General features: G+C 41.6%; 1 protein-coding gene across 8 annotated transcripts in view; it reads left to right on the top strand.

The window, feature by feature from the left end:
- The window catches only part of CCSER2 (coiled-coil serine rich protein 2), a 64,047-nt gene extending 54,731 nt beyond the window's left edge, over positions 1-9,316 (top strand). For 4 of the 8 annotated variants that reach the window (XM_068140041.1, XM_068140042.1, XM_068140039.1 and 1 more), the window contains one exon: positions 4,126-9,316. In XM_068140041.1, the coding sequence (XP_067996142.1) occupies positions 4,126-4,947 (822 nt within the window). In that variant the 3' untranslated portion in view covers positions 4,948-9,316. Of the gene's footprint in view, positions 1-1,123; positions 1,164-4,125 lie in introns of all 8 variants that reach the window. The other 4 variants (XM_068140045.1, XM_068140043.1, XM_068140044.1 and 1 more) reach the window with 2 other exon arrangements.
- Positions 9,317-26,583: the final 17,267 nt, after the last annotated feature.

Here is a 26,583-nt window from a genome sequence, read left to right as displayed (position 1 = left end):
CCGAAGGAGCTGGAATTTTGCCTTCCTAACATTTAGAGTCCTGACTTTGACTATTTCTTGCCTGTCCTGTTTCACTTAGGACTGCAAAGTTTACCAGTGCATGATCATTGCATCCCAGTCTGTCCCCAGCCTTGACATCACTGATGGATTCCCTTACATTTGTGACCATCAGGTCCAGTATTGCATTCCCTGGGGCAGAGGTCTCCATTATCTGCCTCAAGAAGTTATCAGAGGCACTGTGGGAGTCTTCCTGATGTGCTACTTTCCCAGCATGTGTCAGGGTAGTTGAAGTCCCCCAGCAGGACAAGAGCATGTGAGTGCCAAGCCTTCTCTGGCTGGAGTAGAAAGGCTTCATCAGTGGACTCCCCTTGATCTGGTCACCTGTAGCAGGCCCCAGCCAGAAGGTTTCCTTTGTTTTCTTTGTCTCTAATTTTTATCCACAAGCTGTTGACCTGTTCTCTGTTCTTGGCAGTTCTTGAGGGATGGTTCCTCATGCTCTGTCCCTTTCCTGACATAGAGGGCAATATCTCCACCCATCCTTCCTCCCCTGTCCCTGTGGTGAAATGAGGGATGTCAGAACTGATCAGAAACCAAAAAAAATCTTATCTAGTGGGGTTTGTGTCCCTTTCCCCCTGTCTCTTCGAAAAAGAAACCATGGTAATTTGCAGTCACTTTAAGCTGGAGGAAGATAAGTTATTAAACAGCATGAGCAATGAAATAATGTGCATTACAGTGTACCTTGTTCATTGTTAGAGATCTTGTATGTGCATGGATGCAAATATTTTTGATCTGTAGTTGTAATCCTACACACAATTTCTAAATACAGCTCTAAACAGTATTTCAAGTGTAAGAGATTAACTGTGTTAGAAGACTTGGAGTTGTAAGAGCAGAGATACTCCATGCAATTCTTCCCTGAAATATGATTTGTACTGCATTACTTAAACACTGTTACCTTTGTTTCTCAAGGTGGGATTAAATCCAGCAGGGGACATGGAAATTGCAATTTAAATGGTGAAAAGTTGCAGTTCTGTCATGGCAATTGCTCATTGTTTTGTCTTAGTCCTCTGACATCGTTGTCCTTGTCTTTTTCTTGTCTCTGCTTTCCCATTATGCCATTGGCAAGGAGTTGAGAAGTTAGTCCATTACTTCTGTGATAAAGCGTGGTACAGTACAACTTCAGATTTATTCTCATCTCCTCATGAATTTTCACTGTAGTGCTTTTTCTCCCCTCCCCACCCCATGCATGATGCATGTCTATGAGATGTGCATGCAGTTCTCGGATTTCTCATTGCTTCACTTCCCTCATGCCTCAAAATACTGCAGGGAGAAAATGTCTTTATTTGATTCTATGGAGAGCTCCTGCCAGCACAAAAAAGTCTGTTTCATTGTTGTACACAAAGGAGCACGTGCACAAAGCATTTCAGCTAATGTACTTTCAGTTTGAGGAGAGCTAGTATTATTTCTTTATATTGCTGTCAAAATATTTGAAGAGTCTAACTTTACATTTTTGGAGCATCCTAAGGGAATTGCAGGTGTTTGTCCAGATTATTTTCTTCATGAAACAGAAAGAGACTGATTAGCAGGACAGTCTGCACCAAGTCATGGCCTGTCCCACTTCAAAGTTTTATCAAAGTGCGCTCAAAGCAACGCAGATGACTAACAGCTTTCTTAAGACTTCCATGGGAAAAAAAACACCCTGCCTGGAAGACAGAATTGACCAGACATGAGTCCCTCTGCTGGACATACAGTCATGACTTCCCTGGCAGAAGGAAAACTTTGTGTGTAAGGCCAATGTGTAAATTGTGGATTAGGATAATACAGATTTCAGTGATAGATACTTCATGAACTGTTAGTTGTGTATTTTGCAAGTGATGTTTCTTAGCTCTGTGTCATCTTAATATATATAATTCTTTCTAGAGATCAGTAGCTGTGATCATTGGGCAGACTTTGACTAAGCAGAAATTCAAAACTAGAAGACTACAGTATTTAAAACAACTCAGCAAAGATGATACCAGTGTCGTCCTCATTTCTAGCCTGTAGCTGCTCTCTTCTAAATAACTAACTTTCTGGGTATTAAGCTGCTTAGACCTTTTTAGGTTCTAGAGGATGAGGAAAACAAATATTTGGTTATATTTAGGATGTATAAATGTAAAATTTCAGTTTTATCATAGCTTGAAAAATAGCATAATCAGAAGCTTGCTGGTTTGCAGTATTTCAGATGGGTTTATTTCTTTACAAACTGAATTTCTCCTGTAACTTATGAATTTCTCCTGTTGCTGGTTAGTAGGAGTAGGGTTGTTTTTATATTAAAAAGTTAGTACTTGTAATGGTCAGATGGGATATTTGTCTGCGTTTTTGAGACTGGCATTTTGAAACCCCTTCTAGGTGAGGAGAAAATATTTTCTAACTATTTTTACATACTGAAATTTGACACACTGTCGTTAGTTGCAATGGTACTGCAGTTTTGCTCCATTTAGGATTAGAAAGTGTTAGTTGAAGTTTTAATTTAGTTTAAGTATATGCATGGGAATCAGGTATGCATTGCTTTGGTTTCTGTACTCGTTTTTAGCAGTTTTTTTGCAGCTGAGGTTTCAAAGCTGTAACAGTTTTAGTATTCTGAATTACTGTGTTTAGTTCTTCCTTCCTGTAGGATTGCTTGGTTAAAAATAATACGTATAGCTAAGCTAGTTTTGGTCATGTAAGGAATAATGTTTTGATGCATATTTGACATCATTTTGAGGGCTTTTAAAAATAATTATTCTTTCCAAATTCCAACTTACTCAGAGTGCGTCACGTATTTGCACTTGACCTGTCTATTGCTTCCTGATTTCACTGATCCAGCTTAGATGTTACTTCTTCCTACAGGTAGAACCAGTGCATTCTAGAGGGAAAAATAGCTAGTAAACCAAATTTAGATTGAGAAACCTTGATATTTCGCTCATTACCATTAATTTGATGTGTGTGTTGGTGGGAGGGTTTTGTTCGGTGGTTCCCCACCCACCCACCATGATGATGAAACTTGACGATTTGGTTTTCAGTAGTAATCATACCAGGGAAAATATCAAAAGCTTAAATAATCCTGGGATGTGGTGATATCCAAGAAATATAATGGTTCCCTTCCTTGAGAAAGATGTCGAGAGTCATCCAAACCTGAAGCATGCTAAAACTAAAATTTGTCTTAATATGCTTTGAGTCTTGTCACCAGTTGTAGAAGTTTTAATAATTCTTACAAGACCTGTATAGAAGTTGAAGGTCTGGGATGTTGTTGTGGAGCCAGCACAAAAATTAATCTTTAAGAGTCTTTTTACAGGGAAGAGCAAAGAGAAAATAGAAATGACCCAGAAGAGGTACTGGCAAATCTCTTGTCTGACATGTCTGATTAGCTTGTATCTTCTGATAAAGTGTAAAATCTTTGAGTTATCTTTATTTCTCGTTCATCAATGTAGCAGTATGTGATATCTAGCTTCACATATACTCCATTTTACCCTGTTGTTTCTTTATCGGCCCATTTGAAATCCATTCAAGATAAAACTAAGTGTAGCCTGGTGCCTAATTACAACATACCTGTATCCAATTTTCTGACCTCAGTAAGGCAAGGAAAGTGCGCTGTAAGTTCATATGGTCCATTAAACTCCTTTCCTGCCTGTATGGTATAGAACATTGATAAAAGGTTTGGGCTAGTGAACCTGAGTATACAGTGAAGAGAAATTAAAAGATGGATACCATCTGGTAGCCATTATATTTGGGTCTTAAGCATTCCAATTGCAACTGATCAGTACTCATGTGCCATTGTTACACTGTCCTGCAGGTTTAGGTGGGGAACCATCAGCCATGCCTTTTTTGTGGTGTGGTGTGGGTTTTTTTTTGTTTTGTGTTTTTAAAGCTAATTTCTTTTTTTTGTCCTTATGTTGTTGTGTATTTCAGTGCTGCTTTAATTTCTTCCACTTAAGTTGCATTTGTAGATGCTTCATGAACCATCCTGTTTTGCTGAAGTCAAAGTTTTGATTTATAAAACAAGCAGATAAACAACCTTTATCAAGCATCCAGCCAGCACATGTTGGATTCAGAATGTTACTTGGTATTTTCTTTGCCTAATACATGATTGCATTCTTTTATCTTTAACAGCCTCAAGTACTACAGCCTTCCAGCAGCCTTCCCACTTCCACAGACCTCGCCCAGGGAAAACTAACAAAAATGCCACGTACCGAGGCCCACAGTGAATATCCTAAACGTGGTCTGCGTGAAAATAGCAATCATCAAAATCGAAATGCTGCAAATGGCTCTCTCCCAAATAACCTGAATGACACAAACTCTGGAAAGAGCATACAGTCAAACATAAAAGAGGAGAATTCTTCGTATTTGGAAAATAAGAAAACTAAAACCACTGAAGACACTGGAGATGAGACTTGTAATAAAGAGGGTACATTGCCATCCCGTTCCTGTTTTCAGGCCTCTGCACAAGCTGATGCTAGAGAGATGCAGACTGAATTAGCTGTGAAAGGTCAACCCTCATTCACAAACCAGGCTTCTCAGCCAAAGACTTCAAGAATCGCGAAGCCCCCAAATGCTTTAGTGCCTCCTACGATGGCCGTTCTCCCACAATCTGCAAATCATTCCACTGCTTCCAAGGAATGTGAGCTTCTACCATTAAGTAGCTCAACTCAGCTGCAGACAACATCTGGTCAGGATAACCTGAAGGGTAAACAGAGTCAGAAAGTGTCCAAACTTCGCCCACCAACTATGTCCTTTGTTAAATCTAAGCAAATGAGCAGTCAGAAATCCACACCGGTACCTCCAGAGCCTCAAAACACCTTTTCGAAGACTAACATCCCAAAGCCACCAGTACAGAGGAAAGAAAATGTGCAAACACAGAATAGCAGTTTGCATCCTGGGGAGACTTTGCCCTCCAGTCGGCAATCCCGCCTCCCTAAACCAAAGATGCATTGAAGATGTACCTACATTTCAGCAAATGATGCCATACATGAATCTACTGTTTTGATTGCCTTTGAGGCTGCTTTATCTACAGCCTGCAAATCCTGAGTGAATAGTAAAATTAGCTTTTTCCTTTAGTGTTTGCGTCCTCTAGCCCATTCCATTTTCAGGCTCATGTTATCCGTTGTGCAGCTTCTCTTGTATTAAAGATTGTTTTGCCCAGTGATCTTAGTGATTAGGCAAATACTGAAGTCTTTGGTGATCACAAACACCAGAATGCTGCACAGTGTGTTTGAGGATAGCAGAAATCAGGGTTTTTTTTTACCTCTGTTTGAATTGTCAGACAATGAAACTACTCTTCAGTTTAACTTGGTTCTGAGTACTTGTTAGGTTAGAGTGGTGGAAAATTAGACTCGCTAGCAGATGTTTCATTGGCCATAATTCTGACTCTGTATTCCAGAGGCCTATGCAAAAATCCTCGTATTTATCGTTCTCTCAAGACTGACATATTTAATGTTATTTAATCTGATGGGTTGGTTGGGTGGGTTGTGTTGTTTTGTTTTGCTGTAATCTGAAGTTGCTCTGTTCTTTATTTATCTCGTTTTCACGGTTCACAGATGTTAAGCAGATTTCACAGGGTGAAACAAATCTCTCTTAAACATCCTAATATGTTTCAATCTAGAGAAATGTTTTTATTGTGTTGAATAGACACCTTACTGGGTAGGTTCTTAAAAAGCAGTGCTAAGGATACCTGTGCAAAACCTTCCAATAGAGGATTTTATCAATTGGTTAGTGGGGAGCCTCTGGGAATATGGGGTCCATAACACCTATGTTGAGGTTGCACAACATATGTTTTAATATTTTTAAACTGTCATTGTACTACGTGTATTTATTGATTTCTGCTTAATATTGAAAGACTCTGAAGTACCTGACTTGAATTTTGCACAAACTTTGCCATACGTGTAAGGATTTGAAGCTATTTTACAGAATAAAACTTGCATTAAAAAAAACAAACAACAAACAACCCCCAAACATCTATTTTTAGAAAACAGTAAGTTAATCCCAGTTCTTTGCTTTGAGCAATCCTATGGTGTCTTAATCCAGAGCTGGTACTCCTAGGAGTTTTTCAGAGATGTATATTTTGGGTTTAGTTGGTTTTTTTTTTGTGGATTAATTTTGATTTGGTTGGTAATTTCTGAAAAAATGCATGATAACTTGCAAGGAGCTTTTGGGGGAAATAAATAAAAAACTAATAAATTTGCTCTCTAGGAGAAGTATTTTTTCTGCAAGTGGTCTGGAAATACATGCCCATCATGGTGGATCTATGGGACCATGACCTGTGCTATGAATTCAGTACATACATATCCAGTGAAGCTTTCCAGAAATTTCATGTTGTGTCACATTTCCAGTTCTTCCTTTTGCCATCGCTGTCTTGTGGATGATGCCAATTTGAATTTCTTCTTCTTTTCTTGAATTGTTTTTTATAGCAGAGGCTGTTACACTGACTTTGCTCACAATATGCTCCTGAGCAGCAGATAAAGTCAGTAAGATGAAACAGAATAACGGTTTCTTTTGAATTTTTGGCTATAGGATATTGACATATTACTGTGTTTTCTTGGAGAGAATGAAAGAATAGGTGTAGACATTTCATAACTAAGTTCAAAAATCAAATTCTGTAATACCAGCCCTTTAACTAGGGGTATCCTGGTGAATCTCTTGGGGGGATGGGAGAATGAAAAAATCATCTCACTTGAATTTCTCGGTACGTAATTGATACTCAAGAAAGGTTTTAGATTTGTTACATGAAAAGTTTGCCTTCTTTGTTAGTTAAAAGTATTTTAACAATGACAAAAAGTAAAAGCTTGAGGGGCAAACGGGTAAGAAGACATTTCTCTTTCAGAACTGCTCCTATTAATCTGGACCTGCAGAGCTTCTGTTAATTGGAGGAAAGAATGTCAGTAAAAAGTAATAAAGGTAACAGTGATTGTTACAGTTGCTATAGGATCAAAACAACTACCCTTCAAGGTTGCTCTAACAGTTATTCTCTTTCCTTGAGCATCAAATTAAATGGTCTTCGGTGTAAGCATTTCAAGGAGATGACAAAACTGACTTTTTATAATCCCCAAAACTAATTCCTGGCAGCTAATTTTCTCAGGAGTGTTAAAACTGCTGAGGGAACAATCAGATCCTTGGTTTGTTTTCTGGTCCATATAGATTTCTGTGGAAGGTGGTTTGGTTGTTGTGTGGGGTTTCTTTGGGTTTTTGTAAGTTTACTTTCCTTGCAGAGAAACTGGTTTTACTTTTAGTTGTATATACTTTTGTGTAAAAGGATGATTTTCACCTCATACTGTTGACAGGTATATCACCATAAGTTCTTTTGCTTCTTATCCTGGAGGTATCACCGGACTGATTTAGTGTTATTCATTTTTTTAAGTTTACATTTGAAAATGTAGATATTTATCTGCACCTTTACTGACAATAGAGGCACAAAGCTAAAAGATGATCAGGGTTTCATAAAGAAGATAGTTCTTAATTATTTTTTTTTTTTTCCAGGACAAAAAGAGATTTATTCTTGGGGACATTTTTCTGTGTTACAGGAGCATAAGTAGATCATGTTCTTTGTTATAGCATTTCCCCATTTTGTTCTGACAGATTAGTGAGACAGTGAGCTGGAGTCAGAAGGATTTGATGATGGACGAGACAGATGCTAGCTTGAACTGTATTTATATTCAGCTGCTAACCTCACATCCCTCTGAAGACAACTACATGTTCTGGCTCTTCAGACTTTACCAGGGAAGGCTCTGTTGCATGTATAGTAAGTCCAGAGTACGAGCAAAGCCTGTCAGTAGATGGGTGACTGGAAGTAGTAAAGTGAAGTTTGAAGCTTCACTGAAGGATGGGGCTTGCGGGGAGACAGATTAAGAGAGTGCTTTGTAGAGCTTGTCAAGTGGAATTAAGGAAGTATTTTCAGGTAATGTATCTACCTTGTGGACGGTGCAGGTATACCATCAGTACTGGTGCAGATAATCCTGAATGCATTTATTAAAGGATTTGATATCTTCCAGATGTTTTAGGTTTCTAAAACTCATTTATTGCCATTTTTTTGTTTTTACTTCTCATTCTTTTGTGCAATATTCACAGAAAGTATTAAACTACCATTCAGCATGTGTGTACAGAGGCAATTAAGCATTTTAACAAGTGAATAAACACAAGAGAAACGGAATTGCACTTTAAATGAGCTTTATTGCTTGGAGTTGTGCCTAAAATGATCTAGATGCCTCCTCCTATGTGTGGCTTTTGTTTGAAACTAATTTCCCTGCTAGTATTGCCACTTCCAAGGTATCCTGACATCCCTTTCACAGAACTGATATGCACTCTAGGATGTTTAAAAATATTCATAGTGTACTGAGATTTTGTTGTGCAATGACTTTAACTGTGGAATTTTAACGCTGATGATGTAGACAGATTATTACCTTCACCTTCCCTGAAGCTACCTAGCACTTCCTACTACCAATCAAGGCCACTGGCAAAATTTTCCAAGGACTAACTCTTGGAGAATGATGTGCTTAGCATATGTTTATGTTTGAGGAAAAAAAAAGTGCAATATTATTTCCTGGACTTTCTCAAAATAATCAAAGGTCCTGAAAAATCCAAAACAGCAGTGATTTTTTCTTTTTTTTCCATGCAGCTCCAAAAAGAAGTGGGTTCTTCACAACAGTGAGACTAGACATAGCAACTAGACTGCATCATAGTCAGTAACATTCATGTAATCCTTGATCTAGACACTGATTTGTTGTAAGGATGCTAGAAAACTGAATACCATTTACTTTGCATGTCACAACCATATGCACATTCATCATACTCAAGTCAGTTGCATGTTGGGGGGGGAAGTATTTCTGGTATCGAACAGCACATAATCCTCTCAATATGGACATTTTCTTGCCATACAAATGGGAATCCCATCTTGAATTGGGCTTCCGTAGCTATTCGTCACCTCCTTATAGTGGCTTTTTCTGAGCAGAGTGGATTTAATAGATGACCCTGGTAGTAGATCTCCGTATAGTCATTTTGCAACTATGCTATCAAGGACATTCAGTTACTGTTGTGGTAAAGCTGCTCACTGCCTACTTAATTGTAAAAGCACCACAATAAAAACAATATAATTCCACTGTCAGTGAAATCTTGAATTCAATACTAGTGAAAACAAGAGGTACCCTTACAGCTGCTTTGTTGTTTTTGTGTTTTTAACCCAGGCCAGAGTAAATACTGTATATTGGAATTTGCTTGTAAAGTTGATTTAAAACAAACAACTGTATGTAAAAATTATTTCCTCAATGTTGCTCTAGTGAATAAAAATAAAAGTCATAATTCTACTAAGTACCTATTTCTCCTGTCTGGTCACTTCTATGATTTTTTGAAGTTGTTGTGCAGAATTATATGACCACAGGAAATTTGGGGCAGGATGATAGGATGTTTATGGTGGTTTCTCATGGAATTGTCTTTCTCAAAAAGAGTTCCATGATTTTAACATTAGACTATTTCTTAAAGAAAAAGAGAGATGACAGAAAAGTTAAACATGTCTATGGACTGTTTCCAGAAGAGCAGGGAGGGATGTGGTTATTTTTTAAAGGTATGTTTTGTCTATAGTACATTGAGAAAAGTCTTTAAGCATTTTCTGATGTAATTAACTAGTTGAGAATTATTATCCTCAGAGTTTCCTTCAAGGCATTTCCCCCAGGAATCTAAATCAACACAGTGTATGCATACATGTAAACATTCAGTATTTTGTCCCTGGTTTCACTTGACCTGTTTCAGTTCAGGTTGGAAATTTCAGTCAAAATTTGAGGATTGTTACAGGGACAATCCTGTAGTTTGAAGTTGGAGCTTCCAAAAAAAATGCTACAGATGCTTATAATTCTGAAAACAAGAATTACAAGGTGTCTTTGAAGACTTGCACAGGTTTTGGGGTTGGAGGGAAATCCTGTGTAGGGTTTCCAAGTTCAAACACATTTTAGGTAACTTCCTCAACTGAGACCCACAGAGGTGTGTGTTCCTTCTGTCTTGTAGTTCTGCTTGGTAAGTGTACTCTTTGCTGCTTGGTGCACATGGCTTTTCCTTTTCTCCCTCCCCCCCCTTCTTTTCAGTGATGTCTAATTCCATGAGTGTGATCAGGAGATGCCGAACAGCTGATGCATTGACTGTGTGAATCATGTTCCTAGAAGCTGCAAGTCGTAGCTTTCCTGTTTTCCCTCTCCTCTCCCATCCAGAGGCAAAGGCCTTGTGGCAGCGGCGAGCCATGTTCTGCTGGCTGGACTGAGAGCAATGGTCTCCTGACAGTGGAGCATGTCTGTTTCATTATCATTGGGCAGAATATTACATGACAGGATAAAACATTAGATGAGGAAGAAGTCCTGACATTTCTCTTCTGCAAGCCTGAATCAACACTCTCGTCACCTTCCCTCATACAGAAACGGTTTATGAGCATGTTTCAATGCAGCTGGACCCCAGGACTAGTTCTGTTGAAGCATCATTGAGATTTATGTTGCTTTCCTGAGGTTATGAATATTAGTTGCTGTTGCAAATAAGAGCTGGCTTTTAGCAGAGGACACAACGTAAATGCTACAGCTCTAAAAATGAGTTACAGAAGCACTTTGTGCTCATCAGTCAATCCTGAAAGATAAAGGGGATTTTTTTGCTAGGAGCTTGGTTGGTTGTGAAACTGCAGACAATAAGAGTCCCCTGGTCTAGTGCCATACATGGAGCAGTTCTGCCTGCTTGCTCAAAGAAAAGAATAAATGCAGTGGGAGTTCTTAGTATGAAACTAAAGTATTTGCCTTACATGTCAGAATCTCTGTTTTAAGAGTGATACTGAATTTGGTTATCTAAAGCAGTACAAAATCCAAAGGTTTCAAAGCTGTTTAAAATGTTTCCCTCCATCACAGCTTCTGAAAATCAAATGCTGAAAGCATTTCATTACAGAGATTGGCTTTTAAATCCTATTACAATGCAAGGCTCTTGAAATAGCCCAACCAGCATTTCAAAACAGTTGTAAAGATGAGACACTCCAACAGTTCCTTTACTTGATTTTCTTCCCAGAAAATTCTGTAGAAATGCAAGAATTTTTGGAGAGACATTTAGATTTCATTGAAGCTTCACATGCTAGTAAAATGTAATTCTCTTAATGCCTCTCCAATCAAAACAACTGTTTAGATTTTGTTCTGAAGAGATCTGATCCATCATTATCTTGGTTACTGCAATTAGGAAGAGAGGCACTCTTCAAAATCAGCCTGTGAAAATTTCCCTAATTTCCTTGTGGTCACCAGTATACAACAGTTTTTGTGCACACATGGTGGTAAGTCTAGAGATGGTACATTCAGCAGATTTGCATGTAATTGCAAGCTGAGTGGTGTGGTTGATAAGACGGAAGGACAGGATGCCAGCCAGAGGGACCTGAGACAGGCTGAGGAGAGAATCTCATGAGGTTCAATATGGCTAAGTTTCAGGTCCTGTACCTAGGTTGGGGCAATGCTAGTCCAGCCTGGGGATGATGAAATTGAGAGCAGCCCTGCAGAAAACAACTTGGGGGTGCTGGTGAATGAGAAACTGGACATGACCCAACAGTGTGTACTTGCAGCCCAGAAGGCTGATGGCATCCCGGGCTGCATCAAAAGAAGCATAGCCAGCAGTTCCAAAGAAGTGGTTCTGCCCCTTTGCTCTACTCTGGTAAGACCTCACCTCAAGTGCTGTGTCCGGTTCTGGAGCCCTCAGCACAGGAAGGACATGGACCTGATGGAGCGAGTCTAGAGGAGGGCCACAAAGATGATCAGGGAGCTGGAGAACCTCTTCCATGAGGGCAGGCTGTGGGAGCTGGGGTTGTTCAGGCTGCAGATAAGAAGGCTCTGGGGAGACCTAATAGCAGCCTTCCAGTACCAGAAGGGGATCTACAAGAAGGCTGCAGAGGGATTGTTTACAAAGGCTTGTGGTGACAGGACAAGGGGCAATGGTTTGAAATGAGAGAAGAGTCGATTCAGATTGGATATTAGGAGCAAGTTCTGTACCATGAAGTTGGTAGAATACTGGAACAGATTGCTCAAGGATAGTTAAGGCCCATCCCTGGAGATATTCATGTCAGGTTCAACAAGGCTCTGAGCAACCTGATTTAATGGAGGATGTCCCTGCTCACTGCAGGGGGGTTGGACTAGATGACTTTTAGAGGTCCCTTGCAACCCAAACCATTCTATGATTCTATATGCACAGAAAAGCTATGAGCCTTTGAAGACTTGGATCACTTTGATAGATTTCAGTGCTTAGTAATATGAAAATCCAACAACTCCTACAATTCTCTATTTTAATTGCTGCTTGGTTTGACAAACAGTACTAATTATCCCATGCTACCTTTAATCTCTGTACCTTAGTTTCCTCATATATTAAAGGAGAATAATACTAGTGTCAGCAGAGTCAAGACTTATAAGATTCTATGCTGACAGCATGATAAAACCTTCTGAGGAAATGAATCCTCCCTTATTTTCTTGAATGTTAATCTCCCTGCATTTTCCTGCTTTGGAGACTTCAAAAGCCTGAGCAAGATAAAAGGCTTAGTTTTAAAATAAATAAAATAATACTCAATTCTTAAAGTAATTACTTTCAAGGCACAATTTGTGGACTTTATGGGAACTATAACTACCAGATCCAGCAAATTTCCTTCTTAGGGTTCCACAGCAGTTATTTGCAGGAATTCATTAAGTGTTAAATGAGAGATGTTCTTATGTGAGTTATGTGGAGCACAATGGACAAGTTCTCTGTAGTCCTGTATGGAAGTTCTAAGAATATGTATCCAAAGGCACACTGACAATACTGCTGAGTAGTAGGAAGTCATGTTTCTGTCTTTTTGGAGGACCCAAAAGTGTACCTTATGCTCATACAAGGAGTTATGAGTTTGTGGGATTCTTTTCTTTCAATTCTACTCAGTTTTGGTAAAGTAATTTAAGCATCAAACTTCCATGTTATTCCAATTGTTAGAGGCATCTCTCAGAGTTCAGTCATAGTTTATAAACTCTCTCAATTTTGCTTTGTAATTTCTGTGGGGTTTCTCTGTTGTATCACAGTAGCTACCTAGAAGCCCTGAATCACAGGTCAGAGCTCTTTTGTGTGAGATGTTGTGTCAAACCATAGTACCAAAGCAGTTATTGCTGCAAGATACACAGCAGAAGGTTGTCAAACTGAGTTGATCCTGCCAGAATCTGCACTTATGTTTTTAGGAAGTCTACGATGTTCAAGGTATATGTTTATGTTGCAGATTTGGCATTCCCATGCAGGGAATCTTAATGATACACAAGTTCTCAGCTAATAATGCTCCTGTGCTTTTTATGCTGGCATTCAATTTCTTATTTCAATAGAGCTAGTTAAGGTCTGTGCATGTGTTACATGAATGGCTATTGAAAACTCTGTGTGACTTTTCTGGGACCAAAAAAAAACCCCAATCCACCCACTGTATATTTGCACATTTTATTTATCCACCCAAAATACACCTTTCATTTAAAATATGCTTAGAATTCATTATTGTGGGGCTGCTTTGAGGGTGTTCATTTTCCTCAAAGGGTAATCTTTGCCAGTTGTTATTCTGTTATGTAATGTTGTCAGGTTTCATACAAATGTATTTCTTTAAAAGAAGAAAAAAAAGGGCATGTAGGTTATTTTCACACTGCATTGTTGCATCTTTTGCACTGCTGCTACGGAATACTACATTACCTGTGATTTGTAAGTCTGCTAGAATTTTGTCCTGGAATGTGACTAGTGACAAACCAAAACTAAAAAAATTTGGGAGGGGTGTTAGAAATATGCTAATGGTTACAGGAGAAATGGTACAGAAGGGCTTTGCAGCTGTTTCTGGAAGAGCACTCCACAATATGGAACCGTACAGTGGTTTGGGTTGGGACCTCTAAAAAGCCATCTAGTCTAACCCCCCTGCAGTGAGCATCCTCCACTAGGTTACTCAGAGCCTCGTTGAGCCTGACCTAGGCATCTCCAGGGATGGGGCCTCAGCTACCTCCCTCTGCAACCTGTTTTATGGTAATATACTGAGTACCAGCTGTGCAGTGCTTAGCAAAAGTGATTTAGGCAGTGGCTACAGGGTAAATAATGAGGTGTAATGGAATGCATTTTCTTGGTAAAGCTCTTCACAGTATCGCAGTATAACTTAGGTTGGAAAGGACCTCGAGGATCATCAAGTCCAACCTATCAACACAGACCCCATGACTAGACCATGGCACCAAGTGTCATGTCCAATCTCCTCTTGAACACCTCCAGGGATGGTGACTCCACCACCTCCCCGGGCAGCACACCCCAACGACGAATGACTCACTCGGTGAAGAACTTCCTCCTCACCTCAAGTCTAACCCTCCCCTGGCGCAGCTTGAGACTGAGAGCTCTACTGACTGGAAAGGACAGGAATTAAGTGCAATTTTAATTATACATGCATCCAAAGCTACAACTACCTGAAGGAAGTTTGGAGTGAGGAGGGGGCCAGCCTTCTCTTTGGTGTCAAGCAATAGGACTAGTGGCAATGGTTACAAGCTGTGGCAGGGGACATTTAGGCTGGATATTATCATAGTTTCATAGTTTCATTCAGGGTTGGAAGGGACCACAAGGATCCTCTAGTTCCAACCCCCCTGCCATGGGCAGGGACACCCTACACTAGATCAGGCAGCCCAGAGCCTCATCCAGCCTGCTCTTAAACACCCCCAGGGATGGGGCCTCGACCATCTCCCTGGACAACACATTCCAGGGTTTCACGACTCTCATGGTGAAGAACCTCCTCCTCACATCTAGCCTGAATCTCCCCACCTCCAGCTTCATTCCATTCCCCCTAGTCCTATCACTACCTGAGATCCTGAGAAGTCCTTCCCCAGCCTTCCTGTAGGCCCCCTTCAGATACTGGAAGGCCACAATTAAGTCACCTTGGAGCCTTCTCTTCTGCAGAATTAGAAAATACTCCTTCACTGAAAGGGTTATTGAGCATTGGAATGGTCTGCCCAAGGCAGTGGTGGAGTTGCTGTCCCTGGGTGTGTTCAAGTGCTGTGTGGACCTGGTGCTTAGGGACATGGTTTAGTGTTAACCCTTCAGAGTTGGGTTGAAGGTTGGCCTGGATGGTTGTGGAGGTCTCTTCCAAACAGATATATTTTGTGATTCTGTGATAACAGCAAGCAAGATAACTTGCTTTCTCTGGGGGAGAAAAAAAAAAATCCTGGTCTCCAAACTGGTGACACATGGGTTTGATGGGTGGACCACTGTATGGATAAGAAATTGGCTTGATGGCCGCACCCAAAGAGTGGCTGTCAATGGCTCCATGTCCCAGCGGAGGCCAGTGACAAGCGGAGTCCCTCAGGGATCAGTCCTGGGACCTGTCTTGTTCAACATCTTTGTGGGTGACATGGACAGTGGCATTGAGTGCACCCTCAGCAAGTTTGCTGATGACACCAAGCTGTGTGGTGCAGCAGACACGCTGGAGGGAAGGGAGGCCATCCAGAGGGACCTTGACAGGCTGGAGAGGTGGGCACAAGCCAACCTCATGAAGTTCAATAAGAGCAAGTGCAGGGTCCTGCATCTGGGTCGAGGCAATCCCAGGCACAAATACAGGCTGGGCAGTGACTGGCTGGAAAGTAGCCCTGAGGAGAGAGACTTGGGGGTGCTGGTGGACAAAAAGCTCAACATGAGCTCTCAGTGTGCACTTGCAGCCCGCAAAGCCAATCAGATCCTGGGCTGCATCAGGAGAAGTGTGGCTAGCAGGTCGAGGGAGGTGATCCTCCCCCTCTACTCAGCCCTGGTGAGACCCCACCTGGAGTACTGTGTCCAGTTCTGGAGCCCCTATTACAAGAGGGATGTGGAGGTGCTGGAGCGTGTCCAGAGAAGGGCCACAAGGATGATCAGAGGGCTGGAGCACCTCTCCTATGAGGACAGACTGAAGGAGTCGGGGCTGTTCAGTCTGCAGAAGAGAAGGCTCCGAGGTGACCTAATTGTGGCCTTCCAGTATCTGAAGGGGGCCTACAGGAAGGCTGGGGAAGGACTTCTCAGGATCTCAGGTAGTGATAGGACTAGGGGGAATGGAATGAAGCTGGAGGTGGGGAGATTCAGGCTAGATGTGAGGAGGAGGTTCTTCACCATGAGAGTGGTGAAACCCTGGAATGGGTTGTCCAGGGAGGTGGTTGAGGCCCCGTCCCTGGGGGTGTTTAAGACCAGGCTGGACAAGGCTCTGTCCAGCCTGATCTAGTGTGGGGTGTCCCTGCCCATGGCAGGGGGGTTGGAACTAGATGATCCTTGTGGTCCCTTCCAACCCTGAATGATACTATGATACTATGGAAAATCCAATGGGGGAAAACAAGGAGTTCTGTTTAATTCCTTTGCCTCTTCAGGTCAGCTTAGAAGACAGCTTCTGTCTTCATCTGTTTCGGCTGTGAAAGTTTCTGCTCTTGTCCTTCCTCCACCCTGTTTTACGAGCCGGAAGGCCGTGCCTTTGCTCTTGTGAGCAGCAGAGGGCAGTACAATGCAAGCAACCGAAGCCCTGCACCGTGGGAGCAGTGTCGGTCTGTGCGTGTCAAAACGCCTTCCTAGGCATAGGTGGGGCTGTGCCTGTTTGACGAGCGTAACGGACCATTCGTCTCCTCACCCTCTCCCGTTTGCTTTCTTGGGCCAGCCCCACGCTAAGCAATACCGATTTATTCTTTTCACTGAGCAGCAGCAGCATCATCATTGTTCGGTGGAAAGATGTAATCGTCTGTTTGGACAAGGAGAAAGTAAACCAGATATTGATAACCTTAGCTGAAGTATCTGTATAACCTGAACAGGAACAATGCTGTTTTCCCTGCTTGGTCTCTGTGACAGGCTTATCTTATTTCAGCCTGTTGTATTTATCATTCAATTCACTGACTGCTCAGGTCAGAAATCCACAAGGGGTATGGGAGATAAAGACTAAATGCACAAATGTGCTTGCAACTCCAAGCCCTTGTAGAAATCTTAAACTGCTCTTTGGACTTGATGATCTCTGGAGGTCCCATTGAACCCCGAACATTCTGTGATTTTGTGATTCTGTGAAGTATACCCTGCAGAGAAAATCGTTCTTGCCGGGGAAGAGGTGTTCTTGTCACTATACTGCAACAGCTTGCTGTGCTGGTTGTCATGTTTGGAAAATTGCTGAAGGAGAAGGCATGTGTGTTTTCTTTCATAATTTTACATAAACTTTATATGTCATAGATTAAATAATCAGAAATCACTGCCACTGTTTGCTCCTCAGTTGTCGGTGCACTTTGAGCTTGATTTCTTAAGCATTTCTATCACATCTTAAAACAAACAAACAAAACCCAAAAAGCTCTTCATCCTAAGATTCCTTTAATTTATTACCCAGTAGGTAAGATTTCCCCCTCAGAGCTCCAGCAATGGAAGCTCCCACTTGTGTTCCCTGTTTATGCTGCCATATTTCACTTCCCAACAGTCTTGGCTGTCTGTTGATTTGTTAGGAATTGCACTTTGATATGCAGAGGCTGTAGCAGTGAGCAGCCCTGCTGCAGAAAGACTTCTGTACTTCAGGGCAGAGGTTTTTGCATATGGACATGCTTGAGAACTTGGTTTAATTTGCTTATCACTGAGAATGCACTGTAAGTATATTTAATGTGGAACAAGCTCAGCAACACAATTATTTGGATTTCATTCTTATGAAACATGAGGCCTGTTGTGATCATATGAATATAAAGCTGGCATTTCTACAAGTAAAGTCAGTATGAATTAAGGTTAGAAGAATTTGAATTGCGTGTTACTAGGCTGAATTAGAGTAGATAGAGCAAGTGTTTTTTTCAGGGAATTAAATTTGTGATGTGTTAGACTTGGGGTTTTACATTGTGACTTGCTTGTTTGATTTTTAGCTCAGGGTAATCTTGGAATCAACCTTTTCCCTCCCCGCCTCCAAGCAGTTCTTTTCCAGTACACAAGAAAAAGGTTTTTAATCTAAAATAAAGCTGTTTGAAAATTTTCCTTTGAATATTGAAATAAATTGAATTCTTGTTAGCCTGTTACTTTTGCATTTAGTGTTTATTCAGAAATTTTTTCCTGGCCTCTCTCCCCTGAAAAACTGATATTCTTATTGTGGCTGATAGCAACCAAATCAGTCTTAAACCACAATTTATGTTATTTTTAACAGCAGGCAGACAGGGCTTTATACCTTGGGTGTAAGCTCTGTCGAAATGCAACATGGTACTCAGCAAACAGGGTTTTGTTTGCTATATCTCAGTAGTGCTTTGCACCATCGCTGAAAAATATTTCATTTCTACAGACTAAACCCAGTGGAGAGAGTTTATTGGTTGGTTGGTTTTGTTCAATTTTGGTGTTTTTTTTCCAAAGTAATGATGGCTTTTTCTCCTCTTTTCCACAGAACTATAATATGAGTTATTGTTGGTGCATACCACTTAAACATGAAGAACAGGAAGGTAGTGCTGACTTACGCCATCACAAAAGATTTGCCAGTAGCTGTTGCTGTTTTCTGGGAGGAAGCTGCATTACTGAAGCTGTATGAGAACATCAAATCTTATAAAATCAAATCTCGGAGGGAGGACTGGCCATGCAGTCAGTATCTTTGCTGTGCAGCAGAACACAGTGCAAACATGCCTAAGACTGCAGAAACAGAGCAAACCAGAAGAAGAACAGCTATGTTAATCACAGAATCACAGAATGTTAGGGGTCAGAAGGGACCTCCAGAGAGCATCGAGTCCACCCCCCATGCCAAAGCAGGATTACCTAGGGCAGGCCACACAGGAGTGTATCCAGGTAGGTTTTGAAAGTCTCCAGAGAAGGAGAGAATTCCTTTTATTTGTAATTATATGTAAGCAGTATCAGGCCAGTGACTTAAAACATTCTTACACTTCTCCCTTCCTCCCTTTTTTTTTTTTTTTTAAAGCTATCTGCAGACAATTTATCCAGGCCAGTTTTTGATGCCCCCATCATATTAGCTGCTTCTCCTGTCATTCCTAGATTACATTTGGTCTTGGCACTTATTTATTTGATTATAGTAATTACTTCCTTGTTCCTTTCTTCCATGGTGACCCATGGGCATTACCGAGTTTGTCTTTTCATCACGTAACTACACAAACCTTTCACCAGCAGAGTGCTGACTGACAACATATTAACCTCTTACTAGTAGAACCGAGGAAATCACTTTTCAGTTCTGAGTCTGTTACTCAGAGAGGTTGCCCTACTGTCTAAAGCTTGTATTGTCAGCCTCTGTGCTATCTAAGGTATGAAAATAAGTAATTCCTCTCAGCTTTGAGGTTTGGGCTGTTTTGTGGAGAAACAAAATTAATATTACCTGCAAACATTTTGATTATTTTAAAGCAGAAGCTTTGGTAAGGATTCCACCTCTCTTCTGTTCCTTCAGTTTGCTGCATTGAGACACACAGGGATCTTTTGTTTTGAGAGGGGGTGGTTCTGGACAAAGCTAAGGTGACTTCCTGCCATGATGCATGTGAAAATCTGTCTGCCTGGTGTTGAATGTCCTGCAGACTGTTACTCACCTGCTCACTAGTTGTAAAGTTCAGGTTGGATGTACACTAGTGCTTCTGTTTTTCATGCACCTGTCATGACTGACCAGACAAATCTCATGACGCTGAATGTGACCAGCAGGACCAGTGCCAGGGATTTCAGGAAACTCACTCCCACAACCCAAGGCTCTGTTCTTCTATGACACATTTTTAGTGGTCATAGGCTAATGCTTTGCAGAGGTTATAGCTTTGCCTAAGGCAATCCTGAGACTTCTGTGATCCCTAGAGGCATCTTAGGCCTTGTTAGACCAGGAAGTAGAATACAGAATTAACCAGGTTGTAAAAAAGACCTTCAAGATCAGTAAGTCCAAACTGTCACCCAACACCATCTAATCAACTAAACCATGGCACTAAGTGCCTCATTCAGTCTCTTTTTAAACACTTCCAGTGTTCATGACTCTACCATCTCCCTGGGCAGCCCATTCCAATGGCCAATCACTTTTTCTGTGTAGAACTTGTTCCTAACATCCAGCCTAAACCTGAGATCAGGTTGGTCAGGCAGTACCCGCCCTTCCTGAATCCATGCTGTCAGGGCCTGATCCCTTGGCCATCCTGTAAGTGCTGTGTGATTGCACTCAAGACGACCTGTTCCATAGTCTTGCCTGGCACTGAGGTCAGGCTGACAGGTCTGTAATTCCCTGGCTTCTTCCAGCCCTTCTTGTGGTTGGGCATCACATTGGCCATCTGGAACCTCTCCAGGCAGCCAGGGCCGTAATAGTGCATCAGAGTGAGGTCAAGGCAGCACACTTCTGGCACAGATTTCCACATCTCTGGAGACTTTTGCAAGGGAATTTGTCGTTCGTAAGCATGGTTCTGGTGGGTGAGAGGCCCCAGCTACTTCCCTCTGGGTGCAGAGTCAGCTGTGCTCCGGCCAGGGGCTTTACATTTGGAGCTGCTTGTGTCTGTGTGTGGGACTGATGAGATGATTGCCCACTGGTGTGGGGAGCTTGTGCTTCTCTCAGTGTGCTGGAGGGAGTGGCTAAGAGTGGGAAGAGCTGGGCTCTGCCACAGGGCAGGGTGGGGGAATCTTCAGAGCCCACAGGGGCTGCCGCCATTTTGTGTGCGCACCACCCATCGGCCATTTGGGGTGGCAGGGCACGGAGGGCGGGAGGCAGGACTGCCAGGATTTTGAGGAGAAGGAGAGGGAAAACCTACTTGCCCTGCGGAGACAGCTGTAAATAAATAGTTGCTGGTGGTGGTGATTCCTGGAAGAGCTGCTGCAGGCCCATGGTCTCAAGGTTGCATGGTGGTTTGTGCAGAGCTGAAATGCACACCTGAAGCACCTGATGTCAAACCTGGGTAGGGAAACCAGATTCTTGGAAAGGATTAGCAGTTTGTGTTACTGTACGTGGGTGTGATTCATGCAAGGTTTGAAAGGTACAAAAGGCTTTTTGGCATTTCTAAATGGCTGTTATTCCCCTCCTCCAAATAATGGGATTGAAAAAAAAGTTGCTCTGTTTTGAAAATAAAATGGTTTTGATTGTCTTGTGCTGGTGCTCCAGATGCTCTGTGGAGGCCATGAAGTTCAATTTCCATTTGCTTTCATCATTGTCCATCATTCAGCTGATACTAGTGCTTATTTTAGCGCCAGCTATACAGACCTTCTGAACTCTTGAAGAGGTTACCAACATAAGTGCCCTGATCAAAAGATGCTGCTTTTCCCTCTTTGGGTGGCAGCACCTTGAGACAGGCAGACTCAGTGGCAGACATAGAAATGTTGCTGGTTTATCTCTGGAATTGGAGCTGAAGACAAAATTTCTGACCTAGCCTGAATGTTCTGACCCATGCTTTAGGGGATTTAAATCTGCAAACAAGTGATCTGGTGTACACGATACAGCTGATGTTGGGTGTCCTAAACCCAAAGGCAGAATGATTCTTCCTAATGTGAATGTTCAATGGACTTTCACTCTGTATTTGTGTGCAGATGTTTTTGCATCATGTTATTTGCTCATGTAATGGTCTATGTTTTTACTCTCCTTTCCTCAAGATTCTGCCACAGTAAAATGAATGAATTTTATTTCTCAGCTACAGTGACCATGCTCACTGCTGCCTGACAGATTATTAGCAATCTGTGGCTGTTAAACTTATGGATGCAATTGTTTTCAGGTAGTTTCATGGGCTGTGGTACTAAACACTTTCCCCAAAAAGCCTTTATTTTAACTACACTGACGATATTACAGCTTAACAGGGAAGATGATTAATGTAGTATCTCTTACTAATCTCTCAGCTTCTGCTTCTAGATGAATAAAAGTTGCCCATTGAGGTTCCTGCTTCAGCTGGTGCCCCTATGGGGTCTAATAAGTGCGAGGCTCGGAAGCTAGTGCTCATTATTATTAATTAAGGAGCAGCTCTGTTCTTGACAACCTGAGGCATGGCTTCATGAATCAAATACTAACTGTGCTGAGCTGATCCATGAGGAGGGGAGTCAGAAACAGTGGTTTATAATATAGTGATGCTTGGATTATTTTATTTGTAAGTTAGTTGCTGTATGATCAGCCACAAAAAGTGGTCAGAAAGATTTCTGCTTTTTCTTGAAAACTTTTGACCTACGATTGTCCTTCACTTCCCATCTGAATGACTGGGAGACAGGTGCATGATTTTAATTGGATTTTAATACTCCTCAGCTCTGGGAGGTAGTGACTGAGCAGATCTCCAGTTTATTTATTGATCTATGTTCACAGCTCTGAATTACTCTTTTAGTAGCCTTTAGTGCTGGTTGTTCTTCTCTCTTATGCAGGAGGGGTAACATTAATTATTGAAATTTTGTTTGAAAGAATTAATAGAAAACAGTAAGTAAAACAGCAACTGGGAGTTTTGAGCTGATGCTCAACTGAGTTCCTTTCTGTCTTTTCTAAAAGCCATTCCCAATGGGAATGAGCACAGCTTGTACAAAAAAGTCAAGGACTAGTCACTCCTGGAGGAGAGAACTGAGAGATTAGATAGTAAATTCAGGCTGACTGTTTGCTGAACTTCCTCTACCAGAAAGTCTTAATATCCTTCCTGATAGATTGTAGTAGCTCCTGTACATGCTGTTTATTGTTCTGCAATTTGAGACCCATGAAGTTGGTACCTGAAGCTCATTTTGAATGTTTGCAGAGCTGTATTTTCTCCACAGGACCATGGTTGTAGAGGATGCACTGTTCAGAAGACCTGGGCAGCGTTGGATTTATTTTTCAATCTGTATTATTTGCTGCCTTTTGTGTGAGGTCTGTTATTGCTGGTTGGTGTTGCACACTGCGGGGTGTGCAAAAGCATGATATAAAGGAGGAAATGAAATTATTTACTTTGTTTCTGGTTTCCAAATGCATTGCTGAGTTTCATATGGACTGCTTTCATCCCTTTCCACTCTATCAGTATTACAGGCTGTTTGTTGACTCAGGGCATCTGGACCAACCAGGGCTATTAATTCTACCTCAGTGCCTTAGGCCCTTGTAGCCTACAGCAAAATGGCTGCTGTCTCAGGGATGGCATGGGTTCCTATGTGCCACCATTCCAAGGATATCTGGTTTTAAACTGGTGAGGTGCCATTAGTGTTCTTGCCCAAGTCTGATTCAGACACCAGCCATAGGTATATTTCAGGAGGGAAAAAGTCTGCTGTTGGAAGTCCAGCTCATACATGAGTCATTTAAGAGTCTTTTGAATATTGTGCCCTAATATTTGAGGGACTTGTATGGAGCTGCCCATCCAGAAGGTTGCAGAGATTTTCCTTACTGTCAGCAGCATTGTGTGGGTGACCAGCTCTACTTACCTCTTGCTTGAATGGGAGGAGAAAAAGGTGGACAGGAGATCTTCTATTCACTTCTACCACTAGTTGGTAGAGTCTGTTCCTTCATGTAAGCTGGAAGAGATGTTTTCTGGTGGAATAAGGGTTTATGAGCTAAATCTGCACCTTGCTGGAATGGAGTAACTTGATTGTAGCAATACTCACAGTGTCACACACAGTATAACTAAAGGTTGGAAATGACCTCGAGGATCATCGAGTCCAACCTATCAACACAGACCTAGAAGGGTTTTATACAAAAGGGTCAAGTAAGACAGATGACTTCACTGAGAAATGTGTATCTCCAAATGTTTTTATTTCTTAAGTGTTTTTAAAAGACCTACCTTAAAAATCCAGAATTACATGCTTCCTATGGGACTTTTCCTCCAAGTTGTTAAAAAAAGGTCATGTTGTCCTACTTTCAGCTGACTACTGCTTTTAGCTGAGTGAGACATGTTCCATTGTGATGTCTGTCATATTTTTCAGGACTAATTAGACTGTTGAAAGAGTTAATAGATATCCATTTCAAGGGCTGTTTTTGCCATGTAGATTGTAAGTCTGCAAAGTGCTAGTAAATGGTTATGGGATTCTCTCTGGTTTTGGTGTTGTGAATCTTTTTGTTTGTGAATAATTTTACAGTGGTGAGTTCCATTTTGACAGTTCAAATTTTGCTGTTGATACTGTATGACTTTCTTATCTCTGAAAGCCACTCACTGATTTAATCTTGAATTTTGAGTATTCAGGTACCTGTAGTGATCATGGAATTGTAGAATATTTTGGGTTGGGAGGGACCACCAAAGCTCATCTAGTGTAACCCCTCTGCAATCAGCAGTGACATTCTTTACTAGATCAGGTTGCTCAGAGCCTTGTCCAGCCTGATGTTGAATATCTTCAGGGATGGAGCCTCAACTATCTCCCTGGGCAACCTATTCCAGAGTTCTACCACCCTCATGGGAAAGAGCTTGTTGCTAACATGCAATCGAAATCTACTCTTCTCTCATTTCAAACCATTGCCCCTCGTCCTATCACTCCAGGCCTTTGCAAACTGTCCCTCTGCAGCCTTCTAGTAGGCCCTTTTCAGGTACTGGAAGGCTGCTATTAGGTCTCTCTGGAGCCTTCTCTTCTCCAGGCTGCACAACCCTAGCTCCTTCAACCTGTTTTTGTAGGAGAGGTATTACAGTCCCCTGATTATTTTTTTGGCCCTCCTTTGGACCTACTCCATCAGCTTCATGGTTTTCCTTTGTTGAGGGCTACAATACTCCAGGTGAGGTCTCCAATGAGCAGAATAAAACGGCAGTCACCTCTCTTGATCTGCTGGCCTCTCTTTTTTTGATGCAGCCTAGGATGCCATGGGCCTACTTTCCATTATTCAAAGGTTATTTTACTAGTCCTTAACCAGAGTTCTCTGTATTCCCTGAGCTTTGGTTCTGTAAACTGACTAAATTACGCTCAGGGAGCTAGGCTTGCTGATGAATGAAAGCCTTAACAACATTTTGGACCATTCCCTTAAATTTAAATCGTAACTTTGGAGTGGCTGACTTAGAGAATTAGGACTGTGATACACAAAATTTGCCACCTTTAGATTACTGTCTTAAGTTATTAAGAACTGAGCCTGGGTTAGTAATGAACTTGCTTTGCTGTATGAGACCTAGGTCCATATGCTGCTTTGACCTATGACCTGTGCCAGTCCTTGCATGGACAGTTGTTTGCAGTTTAAACCTTTATGATCAGTGCAAATGCTGCCTCAGGCACTATGTCCCACCCTGTTTAGTGTTTATGTTGCTGTGATCAATGTCTTTCATTCCAAGTTAATTGAATCAATGTTGACGAGCACTCATTGTCCACAGATGTCTCCTACACCAGGTGGAGAGGACAGTCACTTAATATCCTAGTGGCCACAGGAGGCACAAGGAAGTTGATCTTGTCTGCAGCTTTTTGTTGCAAGCTTCCCCAAGTACTCTCTTTCTTTGCCTCGAGTTGACTCTTCAGCATTTTTTTTTTGTTGTGTCTTTCTTGAAAGAACTTTCAGCAGTCTTATGTGCTGTTAAAGCACCTGGACATCTACCATGCACTCAGTAATGATCCCTGTTAGTTTAGTGAGTTGCTTTTTGGCTGTGAAACTGCTCTATGCCTGAGATTGACTTTCTGTCGCTTCCTGTAGTCTGATGATCATGGTGGGGAACTGCTGCAAGGGAATTCTGGGTTTGCTGGAGCGTGTGTGAGAGCTTAACACTACTTTCAGAGATTTTTGAAATGAGACTGTGTGGGAAATACTGCCCAAAAAATATGAGAAATTGGCACACAAATCTGCAGCTAAAGGAGGGAGAGCCCCAGCAAGATGTCACCAGCTGTGGAACGGAAGGCTTAGGTGCAACATGAGGCAGAATGGCATGAAGAGATCCTTAGTACTTTTGAAACAATGTATTTCACCCTAACAGCTTTCATAAGAAAGCAGTTAGGAGAAGTTAAAAATACAGTATATAAAAGCAGGGAGCACTCTATTTCTAGGTAGAATGAAACAATGCTTGTCTTATTTACATGTACTAAACCTTCATGCAAAGTATCTTAGTCTGTGGTGTTAGGACTAACAATGCTAACAGTGTGTATCAACAATACAATAATAATAATAATAATAATAATAATAATAATAATAATAATAATAATAATAATAAACAACCAGGTTGGAAGAGACCTTCAAGATCATCGCGTCCAACCCATCAACCAATCCAACCCACCTAAGCAACTAACCCATGGCACCAAGCACCCCATCAAGTCTCCTCCTGAACACCTCCAATGATGGTGACTCCACCACCTCCCCAAGGAGCCCATTCCAATGGGCAATCACTCCCTCTGTATAGAACTTCTTCCTAACATCCAACCTAAACCTCCCCTGGCACAGCCTGAGACTGTGTCCTCTTGTTCTGGTAGTGGCTGCCTGGGAGAAGAGACCAACATCCGCCTGTCTACAACTTCCCTTCAGGTAAGTTGTGTTAATCATTTGTCTTAGCAGTGACCACTTCCTGGAGTAATGAGTCATTTTCCTCTACAGGAACAATGCTTTGCACAACACTGAACAATACTTCAGAGTTCTGGATACCTGTTTTAAAAGGTAAATTTCCCTAGGTTTTATTTTGAGAGAATTCAGTTCATATTGAATTTCTATCCTAACATCCTGATCGGGGCAGAGGAAGGATCCAGTCCTGTAGACTTGCAAAGAAAGTACTCTTCCCAGCATCAATTTACCAAGTTGAAAAAAAAAAATAAAAATAGAGCTGTGAAGCTTTTGCTGTCCTTACTGGCCTGTATTAGCAA

Source organism: Melanerpes formicivorus, unplaced genomic scaffold, assembly GCF_026170545.1.
Source record: "Melanerpes formicivorus ecotype bairdi unplaced genomic scaffold, bMelFor1.0.p_v2 SCAF_6, whole genome shotgun sequence".
NCBI lineage: Eukaryota > Metazoa > Chordata > Aves > Piciformes > Picidae > Melanerpes > Melanerpes formicivorus.
This window is presented reverse-complemented; position numbering and strand designations above follow the sequence as displayed.